At 41.2% G+C, this 13,024-nt stretch overlaps 1 protein-coding gene and 1 non-coding gene across 2 annotated transcripts in view; one reads left to right on the top strand and one right to left on the bottom strand.

The window, feature by feature from the left end:
• The window catches only part of LOC145395488 (glutamate receptor 1-like), a 690,806-nt gene that overhangs the window by 136,192 nt on the left and 541,590 nt on the right, over positions 1-13,024 (bottom strand). The window contains exon 7 of the mRNA XM_080269120.1: positions 5,867-5,987. Within this exon, the coding sequence (XP_080125246.1) occupies positions 5,867-5,987 (121 nt within the window). The remainder of the gene's footprint in view (positions 1-5,866; positions 5,988-13,024) is intronic.
• LOC145415302 (5S ribosomal RNA) lies at positions 1,768-1,883 on the top strand. Its single transcript, XR_013900073.1, has one exon. It is a non-coding gene; the product is annotated as a 5S ribosomal RNA (ribosomal RNA).

The raw sequence follows: 13,024 nt of genomic DNA, 5'->3' as shown, positions 1-13,024 counted from the left end.
TTCTCTAATTTTTCTATGTCCTTTCTGTAGTACGGAGACCAGAATTGCACACAATACTCAAGATGGGGGCGCACTAGCGTGTTGTACAAGGCAAGTATGACTTTTTCCAATTTAAACTCGAAAGTTCTTCCAATAAAACCCACCAGCTTGTTTGCAATTTTAACCGCCTTAGTACACTGCTTGCTTGGTTTTAGGTCATTTGATATTATCACACCAAGATCCTTTTCATTGTCTGTACTTGATAACTGAATATTGTTCATTTTGTAATTCGCATGGACGTTGTTACTTCCAATATGAAGTACTTTACATTTTTCTGTGTTGAATTTCATTTGCCATTTTTCTGCCCAGCTTGCTAAAGTATTAAGGTCATTTTGTAACTGCTGCCACTGTAATTTTGAGGTAACTTTACTGGTTATTTTAGTATCATCTGCAAATTTGGATACTTTACAATTTAGACTCTCATCAATATCATTTATATAGATAATAAAAAGTATCGGTCCAAGTACTGAGCCTTGGGGAACGCCGCTGATCACATTACGCCATTTGGATTCCTTTCCGTTTATCACAACTCGCTGTTTTCGATCTGAAAGCCAGTCTTGTAACCATTTCTGCGTATTTCCTTTTATTCCATGTGCTTCTATTTTTCTCAAGAGAGGCTTGTGAGAGACAGTGTCAAATGCTTTCTGAAAGTCGAGGTAAATTATATCTACTGCTCTTGAGTCATCGTATGATTTGTAAACATCATGGAAGAAGTCCAGTAAGTTAGTTAAGCATGAACGACGATGTCTGAATCCATGCTGCGAGTCTTTAATTATATTATTTTCTTCTAGATAATTAACTATTTAATCTCTTATGATTTTTTCCATTAACTTGCACACCACTGGTGTTAAGATGATTGGTCTGTAATTTCCTGGGTGCGACTCATTTCCTTTTTTGAAAATTGGTGTTACATTTGCTAGTTTCCATTCCCATGGAACTTTCCCAGTACTTTATGATTTATTGAATAAGACAGAGAGTGGCAGCAGTAACTCATGTTTTGTTTCTTTGAGAATTCTTGGTGATATTTTATCGGGGCCAGGGGTTTTGTTTATGTTCGTACGATTTATGGCTGAAAGGATATCGTTATTATGGATAGCATAGTTACTAAGGACTGTGCTATTTGCTTGGTTTGTGGGTAGCAGTAGGTTTCTGGTGGTGTTTTCTACTGTAAAAACAGACGCAAAGTAATCGTTAAGAATGTTTGCCATTTCGACCTCATTTTCAGTGTGTTTGCCATTGTTTGTTTCTAGAGGACCTATTGATGTAGTCATAACCTTTTTCTTTCTAATGTAACTGTAAAATTCTTTACGGTTTGATTTGCACGTATTAGCAATGTGGATCTCCAGTGCTCCTTTGCTTTGTTTAATAAGTCTTTTCGATATGCGGCGTAGATTATCGTACTGTAATTTATCATCATTATTTTGTGTAGCTTTATATTTATGGTATGCCTGTTTTTTGGCTATTAAGTTACTTTTAATTTCACTGGACCACCACTTTGGTTTACCATTTCCAGCTGGACGTCTGTTACGTAGTGGCACACATGACTTTACCACTTCATTAAATTTTTTGGTGAATATTTCCCATGCTTGGTTTATGTCATCGGTTTCAGACATTTGATTCCAATCTGCAGTTGCAAGTAGCGCTCTGAGCCTGCTGAAATTAGCTCAACGATAATCTGGGACCTTTTCTTTGCTCTCTGTTTCTTTTACTTTTTCAGTAGTAATATTAAACTGTAACCATGCCACGTTGAGTACACCGCTTCCCATTCGATCAGCGAAGTTAAGCAACGTTGGGTCTGGTTAGTACTTGGATGGGTGACCGCCTGGGAACACCAGATGCAGTTGGCATCCCTACGCGTCAAGTGGGGTTGGTGGAGGATTAGTGCCCCTCCCTGTAAAACAATTAACTCTAAGCCCTTGGCCACCCCATTTGGGATACATGGCGTCTGGCAATGGATGGATGGATAATTCGATGATCAATGGAACTAAACATAGGTCCTATTTCAACGTTGTTGACTAGGTTATCATTTGTAGTCAAGATGATGTCTAGGATATTGTTTCCTCTCGTTGGGTATTCTACATGTTGGGAAAGGGGGCTTTCTTGAAGATTCGTATAAAGCTCTTGTCCTGAGTGTGCCGTCAGTGGTTCACCCCACTTTGTTACCGGTAAATTAAAGTCTCCAAAAATTACGCTATCCTCTTGACAACAAATTTCCGCAATTTGATCATAAAGTTTTTCATCTGTCTCAGTTGACTGTGCTGGAGGACGATAGATGAGACATATTTATTTTGTGTGAATTAATACTTAGCTGAACATAACTGGCATCTATGTTGGTAATACAGGGTTTGGATAGCACAAGGGGATGGAGACTAGTTTTCACATATAGTAAAACACCGCCACCAACTCGATGTGGTCGCTCACAGCTGAAAATATTGTACCCTGTTAATGAGTATTCTGCTAGAAAGTCACGGTCAGATGTGTTAATCCAGGACTCTGTGATGCCAACGATGTCATAATTTTCTAGATAAATTAGAGCTTCTTAATCTTCAAACTTGTTACGTAGACTACGTGCGTTAACATAGCAGACTCTATTTCCGTTCCAAACAGTTGGTGATCTGACTTTGTAGTTATTTACGTTAAGGTTACTGTTCCTGGACGTGCCGCGTTTTTTGATCTGAAGAGGGCGACTTTATGGTGTAAAAGTCTACCTAGCCGTGCCGCTCCTACTGAGTTCAAATGGAGACCATCTTTCTGGAATAGAGTATGTTGCTCATAAAACTGGTCCCACAGATTGACAAAGTCGTCTCCCTCTTGCGTGCAGAGAGATTTGAGTCGGTTATTTGTGCTGAAGGCTTTATCATAGAAAGTATTCTCTGCCTTGATCCTTGGGAGGAGGAGGAGGAGGAGGAGGAGGTGTAGGAGGAGGAGTAGGAGTAGCGGTGGTGGTGGTGGTGGTAGTGGTAGTAGTAGTGGTGGTAGTAGTAGTAGTAGTAGTAGTAGTAGTAGTAGTAGTAGTAGTAGTAATAGTAGTAGTAGTAGTACAGGGTGACTCATAAACTGCGCTCACTAGAAATTCTTCTGATGGTATTTTGTATTGTCGGGATGGCTCAGTCTGCTGGTGTGGGAGTGGGTGTGGCTGTGTAGTAATTAATGAATACATGATGTAGGATAGACACTGATAACTAAGGATCAAGCACTACGATGTCTCCTGTACATCTTGTGGGGGTTACTGAACCAAAATGTGTTGATACTGAACAGATACCGTATACGTAACTCAAAAGTAAGATGTATGATGCATAATAAATCCCTTATGAACAGGAGCTACGAAAGGTTTAATAAGTAAAAGGAATCGCTTAAGGAGGGGAGTTATGAAACGTGTAAGATGTATATAGAATAAATCGCTTATGAAAAGCCGTTAAGAAAGGCGCAAGATGTATATAAAATAAATTGCTCAGGGAGTTACGAAAGATGTAAGATGCAAACTATATCGCTTATGAAGAGGAGTTACGAAAGGGAGAGGTGTTACGATGGGTTTATGATGCAAAATAAATCGCTTAGGGAGAGAACGTATGAAAAGTGTAAGATGTAAATAAATTGCTTAGACAGAGAAAGAGGCTATGGAAGGTGTAAAATATAACAAACCGCTTGGGAAGAGGAGTTCAGAAAATATTTAGCGAAGGACAATACAAGTGTCGTAGGAAAGGTCCAATTTCCACCTCTAAGTAGCAGAAATGGTTGGTTGGTTGGTGACTCGAAGAAAACGGGATTTGGGTAAAGAGGGGGACTCGGGCAAAGTGATAAGAGATACGTGTTTATCATGTACCACTTTAATGGTCTCAAAACATGTAATGCTATTTACTGTAACAACTTTGTACTATGTATGTATCACTGTATGTCTTTGTTCATTACTGATAATTACTGTAACAACTTTGTACTATGTATGTATCACTGTAAGTCTTTGTTCATTACTGATAATTACTGTAACAACTTTGTACTATGTATGTATCACTGTATGTCTTTGTTCATTATTGTGCTTTTAATGATAATTACTTCTATACCTTCTATGCTCTAAGATACCAACTTTTTTTTTCCTTTGCTCTCATGCACCCTTCCCTGCTTGGGCTTCAGGGTCAGTGTTCCCCACAGTGCTGAGGCTTGTACTGAATGATAAATAAAGAACCTAAATAAAAAATAATAAAGGAAGAAGTGAGGTGATAAATGAAAAGGGTATGTGATAAATAATAAGGGAAAAGGTCTTTGGTAAAGTGATGATAGGCAGGAGTGAGGTGATAAATGATATGAGTAAGGAATGAGGTGATAAACGATATACTGTAAGAGGCAGGGGTGAGGTGACAAATGATAAGGGTGAAGAGATTTAGGTAAGGTGATCAGAGGCAGGAGTGAGGTGATAAATGATATAAGAGGCAGGAGTGAGGTGATAAATGATATAAGAGGCAGGAGTGAGGTGATAAATGATATAAGAGGCAGGAGTGAGGTAATAAATGATATGAGGCAGGAGTGTGGCGATAAATAATACACGAGGCAGGAGTGGGATGATAAATGATACAAGAGGCACGAATAAGGTGATAACTGATAAGGGTAGATGAAGAGAGAGTAGATAGAGAAACAGTTGAGACAGTCTAAGAGTCATTAATGGGTGTGGGGAGGGTAACCTGACCAGAAGGCAAGTGTGAAGTGATACATCATGAGGGATGGAGGTCCGGGATAACCGGTGAAAGTGGAGAGAGTAATTATGAAGGCATAATATAGGTGAAGTTAAACAGAAAAGGTGAAAGTAGAAAGAGAAGTGAAGAAAAAACGTGAAGTAAAACAGAAATGGTGAATGTCGGAAGAGAGAAATAAGGGATAGTTAATGAGAAGCAAAACAGAAAAGATGCATTTATGTTCGTTGGAAACACGAGTCTTGATGAGGCACATGGAGATACGGGGTGAAAGGAAGATTAAAATAAATGTAAGGTGATAAATGATAGGGGAACGAATAAAAGGGGAGTCAACAGATAAACAGATTTACGCCCATCCAGTGTATAAGAGTCATTAAGGAGTACGAGCAAAGAGAAGGGGAAGACATAGGGAAGCTGCAGTAGTGGGGGTGGCGTCATAAATGCAAATAATGAGGTAAGGAGAATGATGTTAATTATTTCCTTGAGCACGAACCAGAATAGTCGACGTTATTATCCAAGTCCCCAATCACACTGCTGAAGAAGAACAAGGGTTACACAGAGTAAGAGAGGTCTGGGATGATAAAGGAGATGGGGTGGCGAGATGAGAAGCTGTACTCATGACGAGATACAAGAACAACGAAAGGAATGTGAGGTGTGGAAGGTAGGAATATGAGGCTGGGCGGTGGGAAGCAGTTGGAATGTAAGGGAAGGTCAGGAGGATGGTTGGGTCAGGAGGATGGTAGGGTCGGGAGGAGGGTGAAGAAGGGTTGAGACTGGAGTAGGATTGTACGGGAGGGTGGAGTGGGGTTGGGGGCGGGAATAAGATTATAAGGGAAGGTGGAGTGGGTTAGGGGACGGCAGTAGGATTATGAGGGAGGGTGGGGTTGTGATGGTGGCGAGAAAAGGAATATAAGGGAGGGTGGAGTGGGGTTGGGGGCGGGAGTAGGACTATAAGGGTGGGTGGAGTGGGGTTGGTGGCAGGAGCAGGACTATAAAGAAGGGTGGAGTGGAGCTGGTGGCTGGAGTAGGATTATGAGGGAGGGTGGAGTGGGGTAGCGGGGACGGTGGAGGATTATGAGGGAGGGTGGAGTGGGGTTGGGGGCAGGAGTGAGATTATGAGAGAGGGTGGGGGTGGTGGTACTCACAAGGCCGGACATAAGGTAGTGGTAGTTGCGTCGACCCATATGCACGTCCCTTACATGGTCAATGATAAGACTCTTGGCCATCTCCGTGCTGCAGTCCAACACCACGTACTTTTGGGTCCACCTGAAAGAAGACAGTGGGAATGAATTACACGTCAATAGATGAATATTAATGGGCTCGGTTACTGAAAGATTTACATGTGAATATATAGGTTAATAATAATGTGCTCAGTTAATGAAGATTTACAAGTGAATCCAATGTAAATAATAATATGCTTGGCTACTGAAAGATTTACAAGTTAAAATACAAACATTAATGTTCTTGGCTATTGCTTTTTTATATATACAGTGGGCATAAAAATCGATTCACTTCCTTACGATATATAACGAGGAAGAGTAAAGATTTGAAAATCCAGCAATGCAACCTTAGGAACAAAACAGTCTTTCCAGAATATATTGCAGGGTTCCGTATTGATTCGATTCTAAAGTTGAGCGATATTTCTGTCCGCAAGTGTATTTTTTTTTTTTATTCACTCGTAACATACGGGGCGCATATTTCGCAGCTTTCATATATTTCAGAACCTTTATTTCCGTGCATCGCATGTAAATCAGATACATATTTACTTTTCACACCAAGGTCAAAGTTTGGCACTGCACCTTCTTCAATCCCACTGAGGAGGGGGGGGGGTTACTTCCTCAGTATCTCTACTTACAAGAGGCGACTAAAAGGGGCCCTTCTGTCTCCAGTCATTCTCTCCATACTGTCCTTCTCTTTTGTTCTACCTCTCCGCATGATATTTCCGTGTTTCTCTCTGTCATTATTTTCATCTATCAGGCTACACATCTGGCTTCATGACATGAAATAGTATAAGGATCTCCCATTGCCGTTGACGCTTCTTTCCTTCCTGGGTCAAGTCTTTCAGCAAACTCACCAATCAAGTCAGGTCTACGCCGAGACCATTTCATTGTCAACACCAAAACCACTTCAAAGCCAACGCCACTTCAACGTCATGACGATTTCAACGCCAAGACCACTTCAACTCCAAGACCACTTCAACGCCAAGACCACTTCAAAACGCCAAGGCAACACCAAGACCACTTCAACGCCAAGACCACTTCAACTCCAAGACCACTTCAACGCCAAGGCCACTTCAAAACGCCAAGACCACTTCAACGCCAAGAGTTGTTAAAACCACTTCCACATCTCTCTCCGCATTTCTGTTCCATTACTGGTCTTATATCTTTGCTCTGAATTAGTGTCATATGGTCTTTGTAACCTGACGCTCAGAATACATTCAGTTCAATCTTTTTCAAGCCCTTTTTTTATGAACAAAAAAAAAGTTCCGGTGATCTGCTACGTTTCGAATGCCTTTTTGAAAATGCTGAATATCTTCGTAATCATTACTATTATTATTATTATTATTAATATTATTACTTCCGCAAAGGAGGTTATGTTTTCGTCCCTGTCCGTTTGTTTGTTGGTTGGTTGGTTGGCTGGTTTGTGAGCAAGATTACACAAAAACTACTGGCCGGATTTCCACGAAACTTGGTAGAAGAATGGGCCTTGGCCAAGACTACACTCCAATGAATTTGGGTGCGGATCCGGATACAGGTGCGGATCCAGGAATTTTTTTCTCACTTTCTTTAACACTGCGACACAGGGAGTTGGCGGAGGTATGCTCTCTACTGAGTGCCATTCTAGTTATTATTATTATTATAATTATTATTATTATTATTTTCTTTTTATTATTATTATTATCATCATCATCATCATTGTTATTAAATAGTAACAAGTATTTGAAATTGCTGAAGCAATATTCAAAGAACTCCACATTCCAAACGACAATGCTTTTATCACTGTAGACCTAATATTAAGGGACTTTTGGTATTACTTAAAATGTTTACGGATTTTGACTTCCTATTTCTCCCATCTTTCCTGTCGCTACTTATTGCTTTTCTTTCCGTTACAGGTGGCTTTACATTGAGTGACAAGCCAAATGGTTTCCTGTAAGCCAAGAAACCATTTACAACGCTGGGTGGTAGCCATATAACCGAACCATACGTGTTCCCTACGTGCCAAGTGGGTCGGTGGAGGGTTAGTGCCCCTCCCTGTAAAACAAATAACTCAGAGTCAAATGGCCACCCCGTACGGGATTATGGCGTCTGGCAATAGACAGATAGATAGACTTGCGACCTTGAGATCAAGATCGAGGTCATTCATACAATGCATATCATGTTCACTCCTGACCCACTACACTTCCACCAAGTTTGGTCAAAATCGGCTAAATACTTTCTAATTTAGCATTTTCATACATGCAGCGCCCATTCTGCTTTTCCTCAATATCTCAAAAAGTATTTGTTGATCTCAGTATCAATACCCAGGTGCACTAGTATATGTTGATGACTACATACTGGAACATTTGCAATGCAATCGATTCAGTAGTTTTTGCAGCGCAAGAGAGCGAAAATTTGAAAAAATAACGGAGGGCGCTTGTGTGGCGCTTGTGCTAGGAAAAAAAAATTGCCAAAAGATGCCTTAAGCCAAGATACATCACTCCTGAAAATTTCAAGTCTCTCTCTCTCTCGAACGGTCTTCGAATGCCAGCTTTCTAGATCTCCCCCCCCCCAAATATATATATATATATATATATATATATATATAGTTAAAATATAACTCCACAGAAAATGGAATTCTTAATGTTAATGAAAAAATGATAATAACAAGACTGACCACGTGGAAAAAACTGTACTTTCCAGGAAATATTTGAAAATCAAAACCATCCATTAATTTTAAGGGGTCTGATCACCCTGCGTTTACATGTCTGAGGCTGGTATTCTCGGTGATTAGGGAAGCTCCCTACCCCCTTCCTTAGCGATTTAGTTTTGGATACGGCTAGTTAATATCATTCTGTACGATACAGATGCAGAGTCTAGCGATACTAGAACGATTTAAGCAACACAGAAATGGACGGCACTATGTAATCAGCATGATAAATTGCTTAGAATGAGGTGCTAGGGAGCCTCCTTAACCAACGAGAATATCGGCCTAAGTCACTGGGAGACAAAGACTGACAGGTAGCTCATTCTAGAACATAGCTGTTGCATTTTTCAGGGACAGAGTATCGATGATCTCTTGAATTAGAAAGTTCGCAGACAAAGGATGACAGTGATAATGAAAATATAAACTACTGATTTTTTTTTCCATTATAAGAGTTTGACCATTTTCAAGATAATATTCTTTCTGATATATTGAACTACCTAAATATTACGAATTTATATATGAATACAATAAACTAAGAACTTTATCCCCCTCAGCAATGGACCTATTTTCTAATTCTGTTCTTATCACTGCCATATTATCCAATTCAGCAATGGGTGATAACTATCGTAGTACAGGGGTTAACCACTTCAGTCTGATGATGTATTTTGCAGTCTGTTCTTCCAAAATTCAGATGGTGCTGGAGTTGGAGGCTTTCATGTGGTGGCACCGATGATAACCAGGTGGCTTTCACTGCCCTCTTATACAATCGTCCCTCAATTACCTCCCTATCCCCTGAAAAGAAGATGGTGTGCTGCAGGAGACAAGCTTCAGCCTGCAGTCCACTGGGTTCATGTTTCAGATCAACCAGGAGCTACCACCACCACCACCACCACCTTCAGATGATTTTACTGAACTCTGGAAAGATGCCATTCATCTTTCCTGGTGGAAAGATGCCATTCATCTTTCCTGGTGGAAAGATGCCATTCATCTTTCCTGGTGGAAAGATGCCATTCATCTTTCCTGCAAGAGATAAAGACAAATCCACCTTGGGCGTGGGCCTCTTGTGAAGGAGGTAAGAGGTGTTGGCATCAAGCCACTCTATCTCCATTAAAATGAAACTGCAGGGAAATTCCAGTGTCGTTACTTGAGCCCTGTGTCTCAGCAGGACGCCACATGCAACCGCACGCAAGCACACAACTTCACATACAGACTAGAAAAGAGCACACACACACACACACACACACACACACACACACACACACACACACACACACGAAGCGGCATTCACATGTAGATGGTTCGCCTTGCCTTCCGGGCAGGTCGAAAACAACCTTGCTTTCCCGAAATTTTCTCCGCCTTATCTTCCTCGTGTCGATCCAGCCTATCTCGACTTTCTCTTATTTATCGTCAGTTTTCTCTTATGTTGCTTACGTGGACCCACCCCTCCTCTCTCTCTCTCTCTCTCTCTCTCTCTCTCTCTCTCTCTCTCCAATTAACAACCCCTTCAGGACGAGTCAGAGTCGGTCCTTCCCTCCCGCACAAGAAAATAAAATCACAGCAAAAATACGGGGTAAAACAGAGGCCTAGAAACGTGAGGAAATATGGGCAGTAGGTTGTTTGTGTGTGTGAGGGCAAGGGGTGTCCTAATGCTGCTAAAGTCCTCTGATCTGACTTTCTATTTATAAGCACCGCATTCCATGTGGTACGTGACATTACCTTTCTATAAGCGATTTATTCAGCACGCTACACATTACCTTTCTCTATGATATTGACATCACTAACATCCACACACACACACACACACACACACACACACACACACTTATGTATACGAGTACATAATATATTTACCTATATATATATATATATATATATATATATATATATATATATATATATATATATATATATATATATAGAGAGAGAGAGAGAGAGAGAGAGAGAGAGAGAGAGAGAGAGAGAGAGAGAGAGAGACAGACAGACAGACAGACAGACAGACTACATGTCTAGAAGACTTGACGGAACTGGGCATTTTCAAGGGGAATTCCAGGGTTTGGACTTATGAACTTAAGTGATTATGAGCCTATAGGCGCAGGGTGGTACGCTAAGTACCTTTCCAGCAACACCCCACCTGCAGCAAGCAAGGGATTCGATTGATAATACACTGGTAAATTTTCCAGATTCTATATTTCACTGAGAGTCCAGGTTCAGTATAATGGAGAGAACTAGGCATTGTTAATTATCGGGAGAAACCTGGGGCTCAGACTTAAGATCTTTGGGAGTATAAGCCAATAGGCGGAGGTCAGTACGCTAAGAACATATCCCTTCCAGTTCAGTAAGTCTCTAATAAGCTGAATAATTCACTAGGAGGGCAAAAATTTACTAATAATGAATTTTAAAAATCTTAACCCTTTCTTAATCTTTTCACTACGAGGACATTTTGTCTGTCCTTGCTGCTACCAGACTCTTTTATCCAACTTAGGCCAACACCCCAGCAGTGGTGTTATTGAAGGTGTTATTTAACCCATCCAACTTAGGCCAACACCCCAGCAGTGGTGTTATTGAAGGTGTTATTTAACCCATCCAACTTAGGCCAACACCCCAGCAGTGGTGTTATTGAAGGTGTTATTTAACCCATCCAACTTAGGCCAACACCCCAGCAGTGGTGTTATTGAAGGTGTTATTTAACCCATCCAACTTAGGCCAACACCCCAGCAGTGGTGTTACTGAAGGTGTTATTTAACCCATCCAACTTAGGCCAACACCCCAGCAGTGGTGTTATTGAAGGTGTTATTTAACCCATCCAACTTAGGCCAACACCCCAGCAGTGGTGTTATTGAAGGTGTTATTTAACCCATCCAACTTAGGCCAGCACCCCAGCAGTGGTGTTATTGAAGGTGTTATTTAACCCATCCAACTTAGGCCAACACCCCTGCAGTGGTGTTACTGAAGGTGTTTTTTAACCCATCCAACTTAGGCCAACACCCCAACACCCCAGCAGTGGTGTTATTGAAGGTGTTATTTAACCCATTCAACTTAGGCCAACACCCCAGCAGTGGTGTTACTGAAGGTGTTATTTAACCCATCCAACTTAGGCCAACACCCCAGCAGTGGTGTTACTGAAGGTGTTATTTAACCCATCCAACTTAGGCCAACATCCCAGCAGTGGTGTTATTGAAGGTGTTATTTAACCCATCCAACTTAGGCCAACACCCCAGCAGTGGTGTTATTGAAGGTGTTATTTAACCCATCCAACTTAGGCCAACACCCCAGCAGTGGTGTTATTGAAGGTGTTATTTAACCCATCCAGCTAACAAAGCCTCTTCTGAGCTAAGTTAAATGGCCAAGTAGCAGCCAGAATAAACACCAAAACCAGTGACGGGAGTGAAGGCGTTAACCCAGATCCCTGTAACCTCGTGTGTGCCGTGGATTTCTCTGAGCTAAATATACATCCTTGACGTCTGCAGTGGCGATATGAAAAGTCTGTGTTGCACAACCAGTGACAAAGATATCTAAAAACAATACTGCATGGGATGTGCCAGGTGGTAAACTCATATATTCACACAATACATACAGTATATACACTACATACCAGATTTATTCATTTCTGGAGAGCGTAGTGAGGAAGTTCAAAAAGGTTACGTGCAACACCAAGAGTTTGAAAGATTATTTTAAGCTCAATAAAACTGGTCAAGAAGTAGCAAGAAGAAAGTCTATTACCAGCCGCGAGAGCGAAGCTGATATTGTTTTCATTTTGTCTGTCTGTGTGTCTGTCTGTGTGTGTGTCTTGTTAGCACGATAACTTCGCAACCGCTCAGGATATCATCACAAACTTTATAGGTGTGTATTAGGAAAAAAATCGATCACGAGTTCGAAATTGGTGAAAGCAGGTCAAGGTCAGTCTGTCTGTTACCAAGATAACTTCCCAACCGTTCAAGATATCACAAAATTATACAGATGTATAGTTGGGATGAAAATCTCCTACGAGTTCGAAACTGGTGAAAGGAAGTCAAGGTCTGTGTGTCTGTTACCACGATAACTTCGCAACAGCTCAAGATATCACCACAAAATTTTTAAAGGTGTGTAGCATGAATGAAAATCTACGAGTTCGAAATTGGTGAAAGTAGATCAAGGTCAAGGTCAAGGTCAAGGTTATATTCCGTGCCGCGCTAGATGTGTATAGGCTCACGGCTGGTGTGATTCCCCCTTAGGGGGAGCCTCTTGTTATTACTGGCGGCAGCGCCTGCAGCGCCGGCAGCGGCGGCGGCGGTAGCAGCAGCAGTTGTTGTTGTTGTCATTGCATCGTAGTTGTGGTTGTTGTTGTTCGTGGTTTGTTATTGTAGTTGTTACTGTTGAAGTTGTTAAAGTTATTGATGCTGCTGCTGCTGTTGTTGTAGCCC

Source organism: Coenobita brevimanus, chromosome 1 (genome assembly GCF_032717465.1).
Source record: "Coenobita brevimanus isolate Jiangsu-jjx chromosome 1, ASM3271746v2, whole genome shotgun sequence".
Taxonomy (NCBI): domain Eukaryota; kingdom Metazoa; phylum Arthropoda; class Malacostraca; order Decapoda; family Coenobitidae; genus Coenobita; species Coenobita brevimanus.
Note: the sequence above shows the minus strand (reverse complement) of the source record. Positions and strands in the feature narration are given on the sequence as shown.